The 22,808-nt window shown below is 36.7% G+C and overlaps 1 protein-coding gene across 1 annotated transcript; it reads right to left on the bottom strand.

Moving 5' to 3' along the window:
- Positions 1 to 653: 653 nt before the first annotated feature.
- On the bottom strand, positions 654 to 20,898 carry ecpas (Ecm29 proteasome adaptor and scaffold). Its single transcript, XM_081361878.1, has 49 exons — positions 20,847 to 20,898; positions 19,938 to 20,068; positions 19,273 to 19,389; positions 18,995 to 19,113; positions 18,382 to 18,528; positions 18,118 to 18,289; positions 17,809 to 17,948; positions 17,639 to 17,717; positions 17,438 to 17,557; positions 17,262 to 17,347; positions 16,967 to 17,042; positions 16,826 to 16,875; positions 16,624 to 16,690; positions 16,407 to 16,529; positions 16,110 to 16,213; positions 15,895 to 16,018; positions 15,026 to 15,106; positions 14,685 to 14,904; positions 14,295 to 14,386; positions 13,622 to 13,756; positions 13,351 to 13,492; positions 12,299 to 12,471; positions 12,006 to 12,107; positions 11,603 to 11,726; positions 10,946 to 11,091; positions 10,796 to 10,850; positions 10,577 to 10,691; positions 10,249 to 10,317; positions 9,984 to 10,101; positions 9,710 to 9,877; positions 9,526 to 9,605; positions 9,325 to 9,430; positions 9,159 to 9,206; positions 8,951 to 9,069; positions 8,719 to 8,869; positions 8,060 to 8,125; positions 7,638 to 7,727; positions 6,899 to 6,965; positions 6,719 to 6,810; positions 6,562 to 6,628; positions 6,033 to 6,224; positions 4,380 to 4,591; positions 4,178 to 4,221; positions 3,265 to 3,457; positions 2,936 to 3,080; positions 2,745 to 2,850; positions 2,463 to 2,551; positions 2,175 to 2,246; positions 654 to 1,644 (listed from the first exon to the last, which is right to left on the bottom strand). The coding sequence occupies exons 1-49, from the start codon at positions 20,866 to 20,868 to the stop codon at positions 1,505 to 1,507; spliced, it is 5,496 nt and encodes a 1,831-aa protein (XP_081218004.1). The 5' UTR covers positions 20,869 to 20,898; the 3' UTR covers positions 654 to 1,504.
- Between the last annotated feature and the right edge of the window lie 1,910 nt (positions 20,899 to 22,808).

Here is a 22,808-nt window from a genome sequence, read left to right on the forward strand (position 1 = left end):
GTGTGTGTATATATGTACACATACATATATAAAAAATACTCAAGTGTGTGTATATATATATATATATAAAAATACTCGTGTGTGTGTGTGTGTGTGTGTGTGTATATATATATATATACACATATATGTGTGTATACACACATTATACATACATTTATACAAATGACATCCTGCCTAATTGTACATTTAAGATAATTGATTAGTTCGATTGCCATTAAACATAATTAGGTGTATCTTTGCTAAGTAGTGTATTTGATGTCATAGAATAGTGGTCTAGTTTACACTTGAGTATTTTATTTATATATATGTATGTGTGTGTGTGTGTGTGTGTATATACACACTTTATATATACATTTATACAAATGACATCCTGCCTAATTGTACATTTGAGATAATTGATTAGTTTGATTGCCATTACTTAAAGTTATACCTAGACATTTTTAATGTATTTGATGTCATAGAATAGTGGTCTAATTTATAATAGTATTGTCTCTTATCTTGAGGCCTATAAATAAATAAATAAATAAATACATATATACATATAATATATATACATTTATGCAATTATCAGCCAGATATTGCTTGGAGATTAAGTGGAATAAACTGGTACAAGAGTGAAGTATGTCTTTTCAAAGAAATAGGATCAACAACATGCATTTCATGCTGATTTGAACAAATATGCTCCAAAAAATTGCACAACTTTATTTTTAATTTAACGGGTACAAAATACAAAGGGTGAGATGAGACCCAGCATAACATGCCTCCTTTCAAAGACTTTATTTATCCATTATGGAAAATGTATTTTCACACATGCAAAAATGGGCAAAGGCAGGTTTGAGGTTTCAGTTTTATTTATGTTACAAACCTCCCTTTAATACACGTAATGCCTTTGCACCAACCCTCATTTAAAAACATGTTCAATTTTGGATGGATCCTTGTCTCTTCTGCTTGACTTTTGTCTTACCTCCTTTTCTAACAGGAATGAATGAATGAAAGCAAAAGTCTGACTATGTACAGTTCTGGGGCATTTCCATAGAAAACTGCAGTAGTCTCTCAACCCCTTTGAGTGCAATGTATGTGCACAAGGGCAGCTCTGATCCTGATCTTGATCTTGATAAAACAAGCAGATTCATGTGTATAACTGCAGCAAGCCTTTTGCTTCACAATATATGATTTTTAGTATCTTAAACAAAAAACCCCCCCCAGATGTATGTATTCTCACACTTGCACATACTGAGACTTTAACCAGGTTAAAATGGTCAGTGAAAATGGCTAATTGTAGCCGAATGTAGTCTTTGCACATTGGTTAAAGCATTAGGTCAAAGATAATACATGGGAAAAAAGGATTATGGCCTACACAGAGAGCCGGTGTAGAGATTATGGCAAAATATGTGAACTCAGGTGTATATGACATGGCCGTGAGGATTATTACTGAAATGTACAATTGAGATTCCCAAATCAACCCTCAGAACAGTGTGACTGAGCGTGTGTATGGGCAGGTTATTCATGGCAGGGCTTGTATTTTTCTTCTCATTGTCTGGGCTTTGTCCTTCAGGTCTGGACGGCTGTCTGTTTCCATGGTGGCTAAAGAACGCTGAAGCTGTTGTCGGCTCCTCTCAGACAGACACTCCCACTGATCACTTTCTATAAACATAAAGCAGCATGAATCTTAATAGTGAGAAGGTTTCTTTCCCACTTTCATACCTGCATCTTTGTCGCTTTTTAATTCACCTTTCTAACACTGAAATAGGCCATTCAAGTGAATCATGCATGTCAGTAAGATGTCTAATAAAGTAGTGTTCATAAGCGCATCACTGCTTTGGTTACAGCAATCCTCTGTATTTCTGCTTTTTCATAACCACCATCTACTGTACTGTTAGAGAGACCAATTATACATAACATTCATAATCCTTTATTAGGCTGAAATGAAAAATGTATCACTTTATAAAACTAATGTAGTTCTATTCTATTATTAGATTCTTCTGAAACGATTTCAACTTCTGAATTCCTCAGCATTTCAGGTACTACATTTTTAACGCATTGGCATGTTGTCTATCACTACAGAAACATTTAGATTCACACTTGGAACATTTGAAGCATGATCAAATTAAACCATTCCTATAATAACACACTAATCAGTTATTTTTATGAATGTCAGAGCAAATAAACATTACCTTCAATCCTCTTCAAAAGAAGTTCAACTACCACCAAGGCGTCTGTTCTTACTGATGAATAGCTTTTGTTTTCTGTGGGAGGAAAAGAATGATTCTCATGAGCCAAGTCTGAACAAAAAGGTGATATTTAAAGGGATAGTTCACCCAAAAATGGAAACAAAAGATATTGTAAGAAATTTCTGTTGGAAGTCAAGGGTTACCAAAACTATTTTGTTACAAACATTATTGAATTTCTTTTTTGGATGAACCATCCCTTTTTAATGTTTAGAAGTTCATGAGAAACTCCACCTAGTGGTACTGCCAGGGCAGTGCAGGTTTCTGACAACATCTCAGTCAGAACAACAGCGTTCTGATGTTCCTTATCCAGAAGCAACAGCCTAGAACACGCAAAAACACCAGAAAGTCACTAATACGATTTTGAATGTTGTAAAGCATTTCACCAACAACTTTAACACTACTCTTTTTCTAGCTTGTAAGCACTGCTATTTCCACCCAAAAAATGCAAGTACATTTTCCACAGACAAGGCATCTGTTAGAAAACTTTCAAGATTTTTAGTGAGTACACTCTACCCCTGATAGAAGACCTTCATGGTGCGCAGGACTCCCAGTTGAACCCTCCATGTGCTCAGCTTCAATCTATCACACATTAATCTACAAACCTCATTCTGGAACTGATCTGCAAAACAAAACACACTCATTTTACATCACTCTGCCCCTGTGTTGTTTTTCTTTTCTTTTGAAGACTTGTAGCTGAGACTTACTCTGTGTCTGAGTGGTTTTAGGCCAGGCCTTTCCAAGCGTCTCAAATGCACACAGTAGAACTTCTGTCTGTAATTCACGAGCTTTAACATCATCCTCGTCATCATCATCATTATGTCTCGGGGAGCCGGCCCTTGCTGGCTGATTCTAAACAAAAAAAAACACACAAAACAAATGTTTTTAAATTGGATACTGGATGTGAAGCTCCCAAAAACATTAAAAACATTGAGGGATATTGTTACACTATCACTCATTTGGACTGAATGCCAAAGCTGAGTGTTTTTTTTTTTTTTAAGAGAGATTTACAATAAGCATTTAAGGTTTACTGCACCTTTTTAATGAGAGGAAGAACAATGTCAGTGATTTCCTGAAAACGATCCACCTGCGTCGACTCCAAGATGTCTGCTGCACTGCGTAAAGCCGCCATCTTATAAACCAGACTCTCCTTCTTACATTCCTTCAGCACCAGATCCAGCACCTCGCTCACCGTTGGCTGACCTACTGCAGGCTTCTGTAGCTCAACACTACAGATATAAATCACATGTTATGAAAAGATATTGAATGTACAGTTCTGCTCATAGGTTTACTAACTCTGAATCAGCAAGATGCTAATATTTCTTTTTACTGTGAGTTATGTCTTCCCAACATGCTCTGCACATTTTCCCACTGTGGCTCAATGATATTGTCTGAACAGGGTAATTTATGTAAATTGATGTAAATTAAGTAATTTTCTATATAACTTTTTTTTAAATGTAGTACATCCCTTAAAGGGATAGTTCGCCCAAAAATATTTTTTCCTCTCACACGTTCCTCTATATATTTGACTTACTTTCTTCAGATAAACAAAAACAGATTTTTAGGAAAATAATCCATCTCTTTGAGTCCATATAATGCAAGCGAAAGGTTGCTGCTTGGCTGACGCTTGAAAAACCACACACAGCGATCGTCACTGTAATCCATACAACCCCAGTGGATAAATCAATGTCTTCTGAAGTGAAACGATAAGTGAGTGTGTGTAAGAAAAATACTAATATTTTAAACTTTGAACTATAAATCATTGCTTCAAGCCAACTGTTCTAGGCACGTTCACAAGTTGGCATGAGAAGTAACAGGGAATCGCCACTTCTCGCGCAAGCTTCAAATGCACTTACGCCATGCGTCACAACATCTCGTTAAACAACACTCGCATGACAGTAGATTGGACTACTGCACAACTACTGTATATGTGTTTAAAAGAATCTAACCTGCATTTAGACACTACAGATCCAACAGCTTTCAGCAGCTCTTCCTGTGGAGACACAAGCATTCAGTGGCCACAAATACAGCAAGGGAGAAATCAGTTTCAAACCACTGAGATCATGCTTCTCGTGTCTTATTAAAGTGTTCTTTTCCCAGGTGCATTAAGTCTGTCCCTCAGCAAAGAGTTTGTTTGAGAGAGTATATTACCTTCCCTGCCCAGGTACGTCCTGCAAGCCCCTGTAGTAGTGCACTTAACACCATGCCCAGGTGAGGTGCCACCAGTGAGCCCGTTTGTTGCTTAGCGATAGTTGCCATGGCAGCGGCACCCTGAGCCTTCATCTTCCAGGACTGAGACTGCAGAGCCCTCTGAGTAATGGCTATGAGCTCGGTCATGTACAGCCTGATCCCACCAAAGCTGCCTAAAATACAGAATGCATAAAAAATGTAAAAAGGTGAGAGGAAACCGATTGATTCATGATTCCGAGTTAAAGTGAAAATGAAATATGTCACCAATTACTCACCCTCATGTCGTTCCAAACCTGTAAGACTTTCGTTCATCTTCGGAACACAAATGAAGATCTTTTTGATGAAATCTGAGAGCTTTCTGTCCCTGCATTGACTAGTCTACACAACTACCACTTTCAAGCCCCAGAAAGGAAGTAAAGGCATCATTAAAGTAATCCATGTGACTCCAGTGGTTTAACCTCAATTTTATGAAACGACGTGAGTGCTTGGTTTGTGCAAAAAAACAATTTACCTCTTTATTTACAAAATATTAATCTCCAAAGCACGCAACCACATCCGCTCTCGGGTCAACAGAACACGCCGTGATGCTCTCGTGAACGCACTTTGAACCACTGGAGTCACGTGGATTACTTTAATGTCTTTACTACCTTTCTGGGGCTTGAAAGTGGTAGTTGTGTAGACTGTCAATGGAGGGACAGAAAGCTCTCAGATTTCATTAAAAAGATCTTCATTTGTGTTCCGAAGATCAACGAAAGTCTTACGGGTTTGGAACAACATTAGGGTAATTAATGACAGAATTTTCATTTTTGGGTGAACTATCCCTTTAATTCATTCTCTCATGATATCCCCTAACACACTGTAATATGCAGTAGACTACTGTTTGGGGTCAATTTTCTTTTTTTTTGAAGAAGAAATTAATACTTTTATTCAACAAGGATGCCTTACATTGATCGAAAGTGTCAGTAAACATCTATAATTTTACAAAAGATTTCTGTTTCAAATAAATGCTGTTAAAGAATCCTGAAAAAAGCTAACAAAAATATTAAGCAGCACAACAGGTTTCAACAGAAAAGTTTGAGTGGAAAAAATACGTAATTGCAGTTACCATCAGATATGTTGAATTTTGGGGTAAAATCATACCCTAGGTTATTTATTGTATTGACAATTCATCAATAACATATTTACCATTGTGCATAACTGTTAAGTTTCTATCAGTGTTTATTAAAAAACATCCATTATGAGTCTTGTGTTCTACAAAGGGGGATAGTTAGATAATGTTATAATGAAATTTAGTCCCTACCAAATATATTGAAACAACCAGAACATACACTGATGTCCTCATCACTTATTTATATGCAACTGTTCGAATCGTCCATTTCAATGAATCAATTCACAACTCGCATTCAATTATTCATGTGTCGACACATCATTAAGTGAACTCACTTAAGTGCTATTATTTCTTTAAAAATAATAGCATAAATAGCCTAACCTAAAATAAAATCTTTAAACATTGGAAGAAAAAAAGCAATTTTTTTAGTTTTAGTTTGTTCAAAATGAAAACTGTGGGTCATAAATGAATATTTTCTTCTCCAAGGGTTGTGCATCTTAACCTACCAGGCACATGATCCTGCCAGACCTCAGCCCACAGGTTGGCCTCAGCGCTCTCTCCTTTCTCTTCCTCAGCCTCCTGGTGCATGCCTAGAAATGCCAGCGGCAAACCCACTCCAGCATGAGCCTTCAACACATCGGGACTGTAGTGACTGATGGCATGAACCACCAGACAACATGTGGACTTATACAGCACCTCTGAGAATCACAGAAAAGCACTTCACAAATCTAGGCAGCAAAACGGTTTATACAAAATATTATTTTTAAGAGAAATCCTCTTCATTTAATAAAGGTAAGGCACTGATGACACCATGTTCATGTCATTCCAAAGCCATACAACTTTCTCTCTTCCATGTTTTAAAGCTGCTCTTAACACAGTTCCTGTTTAAAGCTTGACAGTCCATGTTGGCTGTTCAGCTTTTTTCTTTTGTGTTCACTGGAAGGAAGTCAAGTCAGTTGGTTTTGGATAGGCATGAGGGTGTTTATGACAACTGAACTAGCTTTTTCTATTACTTTACAGTCAAAGTCCTCATACCCTCTTTTTCCAGATACCAGGTGTTCAGTTTCTGCAGAAGCTTCTCAACACTGCCGTCTTTGGATGTCTGATGGGGAAAACAGAGTATTGTTTTGTATCTCTGTAGTTGCCTTAGAATCAATTGAAATACTGTATGTATTCAGGTGTGTTTTCATACCCTGACCAGATGTCCAATGGCAAAGGCAAACGACTTCTGAATGACACTACTTCGGTCATTGATCCCATTTAGGAGTGCACTCATGAGTTTACCTGTGGGATAAAAGACACCCAAACACACGTATAAGATTTATAAAACTTGCATACAGTATAACACCTCTGATTTGTAGGTGTGCGTTACCTGAATATGGTGTGAGATCTTGAGGGCACTGCACTGTCAATGACACAATCACACTGGCACATCCTCCCTATAAAAACACACACAACTGTTAGGACAGGTTCACACAGAACATGTTTTTCCATTCCACTGCGCTACTTTTTGATTGTTTTTCTATGTAAACGCACTAGATGGACGTGTTTGCCCTGTGTGCTTGATTCTCGCATCTTTTGCAGCATGACACAGTGTTCTAAAAATGTGGCGCTTAAGTTAAAATAAGTTTTAACTTTTAAAAACGCCGTGCTGAGACCATGATTTTTTCATCCCATTCCACTGCCCAATGTCTCTTGTTTTTTTGCTTTGAAAAACACATTCTGTGTGAACCTACAGAGCTCCTAAAGGGACATGGCGGTGGGAAAAAAATAGAGCTGGGAGGAAAAATAAGTCAATGCTTTTGCTTTCTCCCCAAAAACTTTGCGTTCGCTTGCAAAACGTTTTGCGTTCCCCAGGGAAACTTTGCATTCGTTCGTAAAACCTTTTGAGGTCTTTGTGAACGAACACAAAGTTTCTTGGCGGAAGGCAAACTATTTTGCGAGGGAGGGAATGCAAGGTTTCTCTGGGGAATGCAAAACATTGAAAAACAAATTTTCCTCCATCTCATATTTTTTTCCTTCACCACGTCCCTTTAGGGGCTCTGTATGAACCGCCCCTTAGCCTGTTAGGAAAAGGTATATTACTGACAAAACACAAGCAGGATGTTTACCTTTGTACCAAGTCCAATTCCACTCTTTAGCAGATCACAAAGTTTAGGAACAAGCTCTCCTAACACAGAAACATCCAAGTGCTGCAGACACTAAAAACACAAACACCGTGCACATAAACATCATTATCCAAAACACACTTTTAAACATCCTGTAAATGTGGCTACATATAGACGTTTTATGTAATTAAATGCTCATGTAATTCCCCGTATGGAATAAATAACTAGATAATGGATATGCTAGGCTTATAAGACTTTCATTCTATAAAGGACAAATTAGTATGTTTTAATTTGTTAAGTGAAATTAACTTCTAGAGATGCTGAGGAGAGCAGTGGACACTGTTTAGGGACCCTCTGAATCAGAATGCAGCTTAACGCTTAATCCTTATTCTTCATAAGGATGGTTTATAATAATGGTGTCTTACCATATTAATGGTTTCCATCATAGGAGAGGACTTGGCTGCACTTAACCTAGCAGCATCCATAGCACTCTGTCACAGAAAGAAAAGAAAATAATGAGTACAATATATAAATAAAAAAATGTGGTGTGTTATAATCTCACTGTCACCAAAAGAAATTGCAGAAACTCCCTCCTCAAACTCACATCATTCGCTGAGCCAAAAAGACCATTTAAGTGTCAAGTTTTATTCTTTGGTGATTTACTGTAGAGCAGTAATGTCAGAGTATTAGGAGTGCCACAAAGTAAAAAATAAAATGTTTTATTAATGTTTCCTATATTGGCAGAGTGGCCTTCACGAGATCACACACCTGAAAACTCAGTCATTTATGGAAATGTTTATAAGCAAGTGTACTTTTTGTTTTATCTGTCCAATTTATTGTATTTATTGACATTTTGTTTTAACTCTTGTTCTTAATGATCCCGTCTATTGAATGGAATAAGGAATGGTAGGTTCTAATTAGTAAGAGTGGATAAATCGTGTGTATATAAGGTTGAGTTATATTAAACAATATTATTGTTACTGCTTGAGCACGGTAAAACTGGTCTCAATTGTTTATGAAGGGGAGCAGGAACTGAACCTGACACCAAACAGTACTAATGTTTAGATTGTTTTGCTTTGCTCACCTTCTCCTGCTCTGTGGCTCTTAGACTGAGGTAGTTGAGCACCTGTGGTTCCAGCACACTCAGGGCTTCCAACAGAGCCGGGATGAGTCGAGGAGCATGGGGTTTCAGACGGCTGCCTGCTGTCTTACTGATCTTCACTAGAGTTTGGATACTAATACACAAAAATACTCACTTATACTCTGAATACTTAAGAGTTTTTTGTGCATGTGGCTGGTAAATGAGTGTGTTCTACCTGAGAGTCCGCACTTCGGATACGTTGCTGACGATGCCCTTGTCCAGTAAAGTTGGCAACAACACAGCCACTGTCCTTTGAGCAGTAACACCTGTCGATTCGCACATGCGCACACACACCTATTGGAGAAACATACACACGTCAGTTTTCGGTGGTGTCCCTGAGTGGAAAATCAATGGGGTATCCAGCATTCAGTCCTGCGACTCACTTTACTAAGAGTCTTAAGAGTCAGATCTGCTGCCTTACGAACAGACTCCTACAACCGGAAACAAATAAGATGGTCAAATAAAAATAGCTGTATGTCAGAAGCAAAGCACACACATAAGCCCAGAACACAGCAAAAAAAGAATACAACAGCCTTTTTTTTTATTTACCTTAATATCATCCAGGACCCGAAACAGAGTCTCCCAGATTTCTGACAGGCGGTCGATGATATCACTTGCCTGCCTTCCACGTACGAGATCGTTCAAAGCCAAGCAGCTGAACAAAAAAAAAGGAAAAGGGCCCTGATGATATAAACCTGATCTAGCATGGGTGGAAATCTCGGTTCTTTCAAGCCTATCTAGACACATTACCTTGACTCTCGCACCCTCCACATGTTACTAGTAAGGTTGGATATGACATCTTGAAGAATTTCCTTAAAATATTTCTCCACCTGCCAAAAACAAATATAATTAAAATAACAAATCATTAAAACAACAGTGTCCCCAATTTCTTTTAAGAAATGTAATTTATGACTGAGTAATAATAATCTCTTACAATGGATTTATCCGTGACGAGAGCATCCCAGATGCTAGTCATGGCCTGCCTGATGGCCAGGTTGGGGTCAAACTGGTATCGATAGAGGCGGGGAACTAACTGAGGCAGGAAAGGAGCCATCTGCTCACCAGCCTTGGCTGCAATGATGTTAAATCCAAATGCTGCCCCCTACAGCACAGGAAGAGTCAATCGTGGCATGCTATTTAATAAGGCTCTAAAATATTAATAAAGTTGCCAAGTTATAAACAATCACATTGTGGTAAATATAGCTCACCTTCCTGGAATTCCACATGGCATGATGATTGGCAAGATTCATGAACTTGTAAACAAGATCTGGTTGGTTTAGATCACTAGCCAATGAGCAGAGCTCTTTGTAGGTGGAGAGTCCTTGTCTACCAAAGTAAAAGATCTTTCAACATACAATGAAAGAAAACACCTAGTCTGGAAATCCTTAATAAAGAATAACATTTTCAAATCTGCGAAGCCCTAAAATGTTTCTAAACAATCTGAAACTAAAGTGAACTAAAAGAAGGACGTACCCATCAGGTGCTTTACCAAGAGCCTCTCCCTGGAAGACTTCAGTGTCCTCTGAGACGGCATGTTTGACTCTGAAAACAAAATCCCACAGCTCTCAAGAGTCAGGAGCCAAAATGCACCTTGCAATGTGTCCAAGATATATTATTCTGTGATGTAACTAATTGAAAATGTAGATTATGTTCAGTGGGGATTTGGTTAGTAGTGTCTGCACTATGTTCAGGGGCTTGGTAAGTCTGCATAATGCTATATGAAAAATCATACTCTAAAAGTGATTAATAATTAATAATATAATTAATAATAGGAACCAGAAATAAGCTTGTTTATTAATACCTTTTACCAGTCATGAGAGTTTCCACAAGGGTTGATACCAGTTCCTGTTGATCCTGTTCCCCTCCGAGCTCATAAACCAACCCCAGTCCTTTAGATGCCACATCTTGACTGAGTTCTACACACACAGATCATCACTGTCAATCTTGCCCACAAGCTCCCAGACTTTAGATATTCTGTCAAAATGTAATGTGATCTTTAAAAGAGCAGAACATGACTCACCATCTGGATCAGACAAGATAGAGATAAAGGCTGTCTGTATCTCCTTCAGATGAGACTATAATAGACAAAGAGAAGACAGACATTTTGTAACGACAATGTTTCTTTGCATGTATAAATGAGACTGAGAGTGTGTTTTGTATGTGTATTTGCCTGTATTTCTTTGTGATGGCTGAGTTTCTTGACTAGAGACAAGAGCCATATACAGGCAGCCTGCCGAACATGAGGGTTTGGACTTGGTATGTATTTAGACAAGACAGAGTTTAACACCCAGGGAACTATATCATTATTCTTCATATCTGTTAGAGGAAGAGAGAAATTATTTAAGTGCACAACTCTGAATCAGGGATAAACATGCTTGTCAACAAAAAAATCAAATAAAATAATGTGGCAACACTTTATTTCACAGTGTCCTTGTTACACACTGTGTTATATGTAATTACTATAGTAATAACTATAAATAATGCAACAAACTAACCCTAAACCAAACCCTACAGTAAGTACATGCAGTTAATTATTATAACTCAGTTCTTAAAATGTATAATTACACTGTAACAAGGACACCTCAAATAAAGTGTAACCAATAATTTAAGTACATTTTAAATAAATAACACACACTGAACAAAGTGCAGTTAATCTATATTCCTGATGCCTCGTTCCATGTTGCCAATAATTTTAGGTTTTCAGGCAAGTAAACAAACAGTTTTACTTGTCCAAAAGACAAGTATCTGGAAAAGCTTTCCCTTGTGTGGTTAAGACCTGTCTGTGCACGCACAGCTTCCTCTCTCTGTCTCTCCTAGACATACTTACTGTCAGGAGGACAGTACTGGTCTTCAGTACATGTCCACACATCTCGGGCAGCTCCAGAGCGGCTTCCTACAGCAGCATTAGTTAAAGCCTCTCCCACTGTAAACTGCAGCTCCACTTGCTTGGCCTAAAGAAACAAAACACAATCATCTAACAATAAAGAATATGAAGAAATAGCAACATTGTTTTTTTCATAATATTTATTTAATATGAATTCACTGCACTATACTGACAAAACACATTGTACATTAACATAATAAATAAAATGTTACTTATATATAATCCACAATAAACAGTCTAAATTGTCAGTATTTTATTCTGAACGAATGGAAGTTACAATAATAATAACAACATCATTTGTATTGGCTTCAATGGTGATGTGTCACGAAGAGGATCATGATATCACCTCTACGGAATCCATGAGACCCTGCAGGATTTTCTTCTGGTGTGGGAATTCTCCATCTCCCACCGGCAGGAACCCAAGGGTCTGGATGGCACGTTCTTTCATCTGATAACACAAACAGCATCTGATCAGTTCCATAAATACCAAAAAATAATAATAATAATAATAATAATAACCTTAATTTTAGTGTGGAAACAGAGTGGAAATTGATAAATACAGAAGCACTTAGTTAAATTGAGAATGCACACATAAATAATACAGTCACACTTATTCACTCTCTGAGTGTTTTGTTTTACCTTGCCAGTCTCTTTGCCAGATGGGATCCTGGCGAGCAGATTATCAACTAGACTGAGTTTAGTGAAGCCATCTCCATCCGCTGGTATCAGCAACACGCTGTTACGGCCAATCTCACCCAATGCTGTCACAGCAGCAACAGTCAACAGAGGAGACTCACTATCTAAAAATGAACCTGTAGAAAAACACATTGGTAGCTTTTGTTAAATTCATATTATTGGATTTTTTTGCTACAATAGTTAAAGGTGAAGCATGTAAGATTTTTTTAATTAAAATACAATCTCTTAACCCAGTTTATTGTTCATTGACTATTAGTATGCCATTCATGGGTTAATCTCCCCCAAAAGTATAAACATTGTCCCCTCCAGGCTCCATCTAAACATACGCTCAGGTCTGTCTCTTTCCAGCTCAACCAATAGCCTGATTTTGGGGCAGGGCTACTTTAGCAGGCTGAGCCAGAGGGTGTTTAGCCATGTGGGACCATGACTGATGCGTTGCATGGGAAAATACATTCAGCTCCAGTTACAGAGGTGAAAGCCAAATTTAGCTGCACCTTCAAAGATTAAACAGGTCATAAATGCATCAAAGCGAACGGGGCATTGAGATGCAACGCGCTACAACCATTCAGAAAGACAAATGTTTGAGTTTATATTATTTACTTCACACGCCACAACAATTTGAGGCTGTCTACATTGGAAATGTCAATGACAAAAACATACACTCACTCTAGACAGTGTCTACTCAAATGCTTACTCACAGCAACACAGCTAAAAGTATCCCTAATATTTTGGACTTTTTATTTAAAGTAGCCTACTTTTACCTGTTGAGAGACCCGTAAGAGCAGTATTTGTGAAGTTTGAGTGGAGGGAGGTGCAGATGTGCGAAAGGGGAGTTTGCTAAATATGCTGTATTTTTGTAATTCCGTTTGGTGCCACTAGTGCCCCAGAACTTACATACTTCACCTGTAACTAATGAAACATGTTAACTTATGAAAAGTTATTTAAGAGCATCCCAATACCAAGTGTCGAATGTAAAACTGTGAAAACGCACATACCGATGATTTTTGTGGCCATGGCAATTTGTTCCTCATTTTCTTTGGGAGTGGCTTCAGTAGGCATTAAGCTCCGCCTCTTATTCATGTATCTGCCCACCATGTAGCCCAGAGCCAAGATGGCACCATGCTGAGTCTCAGGACTCTAAATGTAAAAAAATAAAATAAATAATAATAATAATAATAGTGAAAATTTTTATCAAATTATCATTTAAAAAAAATATTTTAATAATATAACAACTATAATAATAATAAAATAATAATTTTTCCATACATGCATGTCTTTAGTTGTCTTGATCAGGTTTTGCACAGCAGTTCTAAGTTCATTTCCGGACATAGTAGAGACAACCATGGCGTACAGTTGTGCTGCCAGCTCACGTAGGTCTTCTTTATTAGTGTTCATGAGACCCTGCAAAATTTACATAAATAATGAACAAATTTCATTTTTATAGTCAGACATACTTAAAGTAAAAAGTCTCCATTCCAGAGGATATGTTATAATATACACATACCATTCAAAAAGTTTGGGGTCGGTAGATTTTTATTTTAAATTATTAAGAAATTATTTTAAAACATAACTTATTCCTGTGATGTCAATGCTGAATATTCAGCAACCATTACTCCTTCAGTGTCACATGATTCTTTAGAAATCATTCTAATATGCTGATTTGGTGCTCAATTTTTCATCAATGGTGAAAAGAGTTGTGCTGCTTAATATATTTGTGGAAACTGACAATTTTGTTCAGGATTCTTTAATGTATAAAAAGAAAAACATCTATTTGATATAGAACTTTTTTGCAATGCAAAACTGTTTGTAATCTGTCAATTTCTGATCAATTTAATGCATTCTTGCTAAATAAAAGTATTAATTTCTTTTAAAAAATTACTTACCCCAAACCTTCGAACAGTAATATTATATAACATTAAAAATAAAATCAAAAAATTACTTTAATCCAGTCGATTTTGTCTACAAACTTGGGAGTAAGTTTCTCTGGGCACACAGAGACCACTTCCAAAAGACAGTACATCACTGGAATACCTGTATTAATGAATTAATGTGATGAGATCACAACATCAGATCAGACAAAATATATTCATGATAATCCACTTTATTTTCTTAAAGATTATGTTTTACATATTAAATATATTATAGGTATGTAGTAAAGCCAATTTTCAATCAATTAGATTTAATTTGATTATTTGTTTGGAACTATAGTTCTCTTTTTTGGTGAACACACAGCAAAAAAAATCTCCACCACCCGATATATATTCCCACAGTATATATATTTTCATATTGCCCACTCCTATTAGAAACCACAATTTGTAATCTTCCTCACCTCCTACAGCTGACAGCAGCTGTTGCAGTAGGTCAATGTATACATGAACTGGATTGACCTCTCCTCCTTTATTGGCAGAGGAAGGAGAAGCATCATTGGACAGTAATGACTGAACATAGCGTCCAATAAGAGGAGCATCATCCTGCATATCCATCAGGCTCTGAGTTGTGGGTGTGGCTCCAGCACTATAAGATAGACACGTCCTAAGATAAAGAACTATCTGTGGAAACAAAAGAGTAAAGATTAGCATTTGTTCAATTTAAATTATATGTGGGCATTCATTAATTAAATAAAATATTGGAAAAATTCTAAAGACTTAAGTCTAAAGACTGTCAATGTACCTCTCCAAAAGTGGCAGGATTAAAAGGCAGTGTGGAAGTACCAACGATGTATTTCGCAGGAGTCTTCAATCTCTGTGCAGCCTATGACACATACATAAAGGTCAGCCTCTATACATTACATAAGCTGGTAGCTTTTACCTGGTTTTGCCAATAAATGACTGCACAAAACACACTGGGATCTGCAAAAACCATGTTAATGCAAGTGAAACCGTATTTAAAATGACCAATTATGCTTTTTAAAATTTTTAACTTTCTTTAGTGTGTCATGTTGCTGTTTGAGCATGAAAAAGGCCGGCAAAGTCACAAAGCACAAACTCCACTCCAAAGGGAGTTATTCTCTATATCAGTAATCACTGTTTCTGAACACCCTGAAACGCCTCAGTTTTCTTCCGGGAATGTACACATCACAATACCCCTAATTTAAATAATTCCCACCAAAGGCATCCGCAATAAAAGGGAAGCGAGGTCTGGTTGAGTTGTGTTAGTAGTGTGTTGTCGCTGTGTACAAAAGACAAGACGTTTTTTCCACCCCAGATCGAGCGAGGTTATGATAAACAGCGTGACATTTCCAAAACACACTCAAAGCACTTGACCAATCACAACACACTGATCCAGCCAACCAATCAGAGCACATTGTGCTTTTTAGAAGGAGGGGCTTCAAAGAGAGAGGAACTAAAAAGAGATTTACAGAGACATGGGGGAAAAAACAAAGTCCAGACTTTGTAAAAGGGGTGCTTAACGATGCATGATTATATGATCAGTTATATATTATATAGCATTTAGCATCAGAAAAGGCCTGGGACCCATTTTGGGTCATGACACACCAGTGGAGAAGATATCTATAGAAATAACAAATCAAAAACACACACCTTTTCATGGATGTAGCTGACCATCTCAGGGAATGACGGCATAGGCCTTGATCCCTCTTTCTCTGTCTTCGCAGAGGGGAGAGACCTTAGAGCTCGCTGAGCCTCCCCAGACACCTCTTCACGACTACGAATACAGGCCATATGATGTATAACGTTCATGACAAAGCTTAATTGAAAGCTTAAAAGAACTCCAGGAAGTGCAAGTATGTACTCACGGATCTCCTGCAGCCAGCAGTAAGAGATATCTAGAGGCTACGTGATCAGATCCAAACACTGTGCTGGCAAACTTCATCGCTACCTGACGCACCTGTACCTCCGGCTAACACAAAACCATAAGCAACAGGACATTACACACTGCATGTTATTTTAATATTTCATATTTAATCATACTCAAATTTGGGTTAAATAATTATGTATTATATCATTCAAGGTTAAATGTGTTATTCTAATTTTAGCTTTGACGTTTATATTTATTCTTTCAAGGTGCTTGTAAGAAAAGTTAGATAACAAACCTTTGTGATATATGCAGCCACAAGCGCTTCCATTAGGTTCAGAAGTGCCCCCTGAAGATTAGCATACGCTCCCACCATCATTGACAAGGCCTCCTGTATGGCCAATCGCACATCAGATTCCTCCTGTTTACATTGAGAGAAATAAAGTTTAAAATCATACAACAAATCATTCAGTAACAACTGGATAACTCGCGTATAAAACGTATTCCAAACAAACCTTGCACATGGACTCGAAAAACTGCTGTACCAATGCAATGTCTTTCGTGAAAAGCTGAGGCATTCGACTATTATAACAAAGGAAAAAGAAAAATAAATATTACACATATTTATTCAAATAAGTGCAATGCATTATTTAATGCAATCAAATGGGTTTTATTAGTTATACATTATTTTAGTTTGTTATAAAAGGATTTTATTACCTTGAAAGTTTTCCAACAGCTGAGTAAGCCATACATAGTAGCTTGGGGTCCTTATAATAATAAAATAAATTATAGTCACTTTAACAGAAACTTCAGAAAAGCCATAATCGATAACCTAAATTGTTCAGCATGCGTTCATACCTCTTTATACTCATTAATAAGCTTGGTAAGTCCATTCAGTAGCATCAAACCCAAAGGTTTGTTGGTATCAGGGCACCTTCAGATTAAAACACAATTATTATCATGATCACAATGACAGTGGCCATCTGATGCACGTCAAATGCACACAAAACAGAAGAGCACTTGTGAAAGTAGTAAATTATGCTCAATAAAATATTGGTTGTATTCATGGCTATAACATATCAACCTATCAAATGTTTTTTATTGTAGTAAATGTGAATTTCTATGGTGACTCTAAGAGATCATTGATACTTACACCATACAGATGTGATGTACAAACTGCAGAGTAAGGGACAGGAGTTTGTTGTTGGTGTTTGCTCCAAAAAGTCCATCATAGACAACCTGAACGAACAGACAATCACAGTTACCATGACATCCTTTGAACAAGTTCTTTACTTATTCACTTTCTTTGTCAAACACAGTCTCTCTGACCTGTATATTAGCAGGAAAGCATTCAGCAGCCAGTCTGGAGCGAAGAAGATGAGGCAGAATCTTCATCTTGACTCTGGTGCTGACCGGCTCATGCTTCAGCTCCTGCTTCATTGTGGCACCCTGGGTTAAAAAAAAACACAACTCACTGAATATAAAAGTAATAAAGATATTAGACCGACCATGTGTAATGCATGTACTTACTTTAGTTTTGAGTGGGATATCACCCAGGTAAACTTTATACATTTTGTTGATAATGAGTGGATTGTTCCAGTCAATAATGCTGCAGTACAAAACAGGATGCAAGAGATGAGTTTCGATATTATTTCAAGACCTCATGCTTTCATTTGACATCTCATCACAGATAGCCTCACCTCTGCTTGCTTTTCAGTTCCAGATCAGCTGCTGTGGCAACACTGTGTCTGGTGTCACTTGAGGCCACGACTAAGTGAATGACTGTTTCGACCTCAGGTACCTGCTCTGCCTCTATGAACTTCACAATCCCCAGTTTACACTGCAAACAGAATGCTAAAAAGGTTACTCAATGATGAACTAGAAAGAAAACACCACAGAAAGAGTTCAATCCATTCATTCTTTAAATAATTATTGGTATAGACAGAACGGAGGCATCTCGAAATCTCACATTAAAAATATCCACCAACACTTTTTCGGAGCATCCTCACCTGCTCCAGCTGTTCTGGGCTCCACTGAGCTTCTCCAATGACTCTTTTAACTGCATAAACGCTCATTCCCGGAGGAGGCTGAGGGAGACCTTGTGCCGCTGCGGCTCCTGCTCCAGATCCCCCTTGTGGAGACGAGGGGGCCGGACGAATTGGAGGCTCGTTTAACACAAACCTTTATGTAATATCAAAGAGAGTTAATGAGATTCAAGAAAACAGTATTACCATTACCAACTCAAACCTATTTTACACATTTAGCTGACATACCCATAAGGCATCAGAAGAACATCGAGCATGAACTCTAAGAGCAGTTGTACAGTTTTGGGCCTCTCCGTCAGGACAAATGGGGAAGGTTTAGATGGCTCTGATGGATATTTCATATGATACAGTGTAGGGATCAGCAGGTGCATCAAACTAGACAGAGAGAAGAAACAAACTACATTATCTATACTGTTCAGTACTGACATATTTGCAATAACAATGGCTATTTAAAAATATATATGCATGTATATTATATAATACTTTTGTGTGGTTACAAAAATGTATTAATTCACAGTTCAAATAAAAGCAGTTCTTTTGAACTTTCCTGAAAAAAAGTGCATCACCAAATCAGCAAGGATCATGTGCTGAAAAATTCAGCTTTGCCATCACAGGAACAAAGTACATTTGAAAATATATTACAATAGTTAATTGTTTTAAATTGTAATAATATTCAACAATATTACTGTTTTTGCCTGTATTTTTAATAAAATAAATGCAGCCTCGGTGAGCATAATGGCATAATGTATATATATATATTGTAAATGTGTTTATATCCAGTTACATTCTACCTTAATAATAAAAACAACATTGTTTCTTTTCAAATACAGTTTAAACTAACCTGTCCTGCTGGGGCTGAGGTTTGCCCTCCATTGCTGTGAGTAGAGTAGGTGCAAGCTCACACTGTTTGGACACCTCCAGCCTGGGATAGCCCATCTTTATGTAGATGATAGTGAAGTTCTGCAAGCACAAACACAGTCAGCCGTGACAATGAAGTTCTCACTATATCATATGGGAATATACAACCTTGGTATAAAAAAAAAAAACATGACCCATTTCAAGGGTAGTCACAAGGCGTATTGACAGTGGTGAAAGGGACATGTGGGTATGCGATCATACCGTGACAAAAGATGCAGCAGCAGGATCCTGATACTGAACCAACAGTGTCTCTACAGGCAGCTGAATCTTGGGTCGACTCTTTATCCTTTTGTTCAGGTGAACCAGCAATTCCATAACCTGGAGACAGCAGTAACAAAAAACAGCTCTTTAATAGATCTTCTTTGAAATCCTTCTCATGGGTGTTACCTACTGACTAGAGCAGGGATTTTCAATCTGGGGTCCGAGGGGAGTGGAAAGTTAAAAAAATTCAAACTAAAATAAATTATTATTATAAAATAAATAAATACAATCTAACAGTATAGTACTATAGTGAGTTGAATTTCTTTTTTAATAATGTAACATAAAAAAAATAAAATATAAAAAAATTGAAATCATGTTTAAAAAAAAAATCAGAAAATAAATTAGGTCTGCTAGCTAGGGCACACTTGAGGGTCAACAAATGTAGAGTAGAACTATTAAAAATATAAATATAAATGAATAAATAAATAATCTAACAGTACAATACTATTGTTGGTAGGGAAAAAAATTAACGACATATAATGTAAATAAAATATTCTCAAAATAAAATTTCACACACATTTTTATGTTTATATACATTTTCCACTGCCCCCTAATTGCAAATCCTGGTTCTGCACTACAAACAGTTTTCTCACACACACACTTACTTTCTTGCGAACCCCCTCTTGCACACTGGATAGTTTGAGGAGGACAGGGGGCAGGAATTTGGATATAATATCCTGTAACTGCTCATCTGTTTCTGCATGACCCAAGCGCATAAACACACGCTCCAACTGGTCTATGATAAGGAAACAAAGAGAAAGAAAGCAACAGATACAGAGTGTTCAAAATGAAAAAGAAACAACTCCGCTATTCTCAACTTTATTTGAATGGAAAGACTTTCTCATATAATTCCTGTAACATCACAGGTTAATTATAATAACCTTCTCATATATTAAAAAGATTTATTAAAGTGAGACTGAGAATGAATGCAATGAAATCTATTTCCATGACATGAGTGTCATTAACCGGCTCTCTATGAATGAATAAACGAATCAACTTACAATAAAATCATCCAACAAGCTTGCAAATGAACAACAGACAATAAGACGAACTGTAAACATAGAAAAACTGTAAATATAGACGTTCAAATTCGCTAACTTAGTTGGTTAGCGTGCGAGCTGCATAGCCTCACTGCTAACCAACGTTACCGTTTATTATCTACAGTTATTTCTCACGCTGTCAATAAATGACAACCAGCCCTGGACCACTATGACATTCAGATAACGCCAATTTCGCGAAAAATACAGGTTGAAGAATCCTCTTACTTAGACAAACCCAATAGAATTACTTTCATTTTGGAGCATGACTGAGCATTGGGCCTCTGTAAGCACATACTAGCCGACTAGCTGCCAAACTGATATTCACTTTACAAATATTATTTATGTAACTACCGGTAAGCAAACAGACAACAAGATGAAGCTCAATCTTCATTTAAGTGACCAATAATGAAGAGAGTGTTGAAAACAAGTATGCAGTAATGAAGTAATAAAACATGTATAATGAGTTAAACTTACTGAGCTCGTCCTGTGCAGCCATGTTTGAAGTGAAGTCAGACTCACCACCACCAGCACTGCCACTCCTATTGAGACAACATCTCTCTCTCTCTCTCTCTCTCTCTCTCTCTCTCTCTCTCTCTCTCTCTCTCTCTCTCTCTCTCTCTCTCTCTCAGTTTCAATGTAGTTGTGCTTAATTTTTAGTTTATTAATATAATCAATCCAGACTAGGTTCATACAGTGTAAAATGCTACAAAGCAAATAAAATAGCTGTATAAATTAAAAGAAAAATTAACTGACACATTGAACAAGGACATACAGTACATGAATTAAGCAATATGATAGGATACTTTTTTATTAATTACGAAGCTTATTTAAAGCTAACTGTATCATTGATCAACTGTATTTGATACATGAATTTCTAAGGCCTCTATGATCATTATGATCAAAAGATTTGTTAAGAAAAACTGCTGTAGGCTACTCTACATGCCTTCTGTCGTAGTTCATACTTTTAGAAAGAAGCCTAAGTAAGTAAAATGCCTTTTAGTATAATTCGAAAAGTGTCTACGTTCAGGTTAAACATGCCTAACCATAACTCTAACCTACATGTGTCTTTTTGCTGACATAAAGAATAACTTGCATATTGTTGTTAATATTTCAAGATGAGCTTTTACAGAAGTGAAACAGCTTTGAAACTTGATTATCCAAAAATTATTATTATTATTATTTTTATTTATTTTTTAAACAGGCTTTTGAGGAAAATGTATTTACATCTCTCATATTGCATTGTATTCTGTTTAACCCCCTATAGAAACTACAGGGCTTTGATAAAACTAGCTTTTAAGTTTCACCTTACCAAAAAAAAAAAAAAGATTATTGGAAGAAATAGTGACGGATACTTATTAATTGTGTGTGTGTGTGTGTGTGTGTGTGTGTGTGTGTGTGTGTGTGTGTGTGTGTGTGTGTGTGTGTGTGTGTGTGTGTGTGTGTGACTCTGAATGAACCTGAGATGTTTTACTCCTCAAGTGTGAGCGCCATATTTTCCCTATATCATGAGCCACAAAAGCCTGATGTATCAAACATGATACATAGGCCTATGAAAACTTTTTTAAAAATGTTTCAATGATGTCTAAAGGTTCAATAAAAAAAATATTTTTTTCCTAAATATTATTTTATATGTCAGGCTTTACAGGATTAAGAATGGGGCTAGTTGTCACTTTTTTTACTCAAGTGAATATTTCTCAGGGTGGTTTAATTTTTAAACGCCTCAAAGTATTCATTAAAATAAATAAATAAATAAATAACAATCAGAAATGTCCACTGTTAGGAATTAAAATACAGCACATTGAACACCCTTTGGTCAAAAAATGTGCATGTAGTTGCACTATGATGGAGTAAATTTTTGGGAAACTGCCAGTAGAGGGATTTCTTTATTCCGTTCCATCTTCAGCAAAGAAAAAAAGAAAAGAAAATATTGGGACATCTTTTAAAATGTTTTGACCAAAACTTTTGAAACATTCTGAGTTTCAGAATTCACCTTTTAGGTATGTTTGTGTAATTTAGAACAAAACAGGACAGTGTCAATATAGGTCTACTGTTCTAAAAATATATATTCAAAATTCCACAGGGAACCCACTGAGAATTAACCTTCTGGCAAGGTCTTCAAATATTGAATTCAGTTTGCTATACGGGAAGTGTTACCTCACTCAAATGAAGATGACATTTCAAAAATTATTATTCATCAGAGCAAGTGAAAAAACAAACATTTGAATCAATGTCAAACAGCGCTTGAAATTTATTTTGAATCAATAAAATTTAAAAAAAAAATTAAAAAGTCACAAAAAAACTGTTAAATAAATGTAATGTTTGTGATGCCCTTTTGTTAAATGTTGAAGTGATTTGTGTTTTTTGAATTCAGTAATAATAATAAAAAAAATTCTGTCAGCTATTTAATAATTAAAGCTGTGTGACTATGAAGGAAGG

The sequence above is a fragment of the Scardinius erythrophthalmus genome, assembly GCF_964197995.2.
Source record: "Scardinius erythrophthalmus genome assembly, chromosome: 3".
NCBI classification, from domain to species: domain Eukaryota; kingdom Metazoa; phylum Chordata; class Actinopteri; order Cypriniformes; family Leuciscidae; genus Scardinius; species Scardinius erythrophthalmus.

Excerpts from the sequence above, each read along its gene's own strand:
- ecpas (XM_081361878.1), bottom strand. The coding sequence starts at position 20,868 with ATGGCTGCACAGGACGAGCTCA. Across the intron at positions 15,107-15,894 it reads TCAGCTACATCCATGAAAAG|GCTGCACAGAGATTGAAGAC; the intron begins GTGTGTGTTTTT and ends TATGTGTCATAG. Across the intron at positions 13,493-13,621 it reads AGACAACTAAAGACATGCAT|AGTCCTGAGACTCAGCATGG; the intron begins GTATGGAAAAAT and ends TTTTACATTTAG.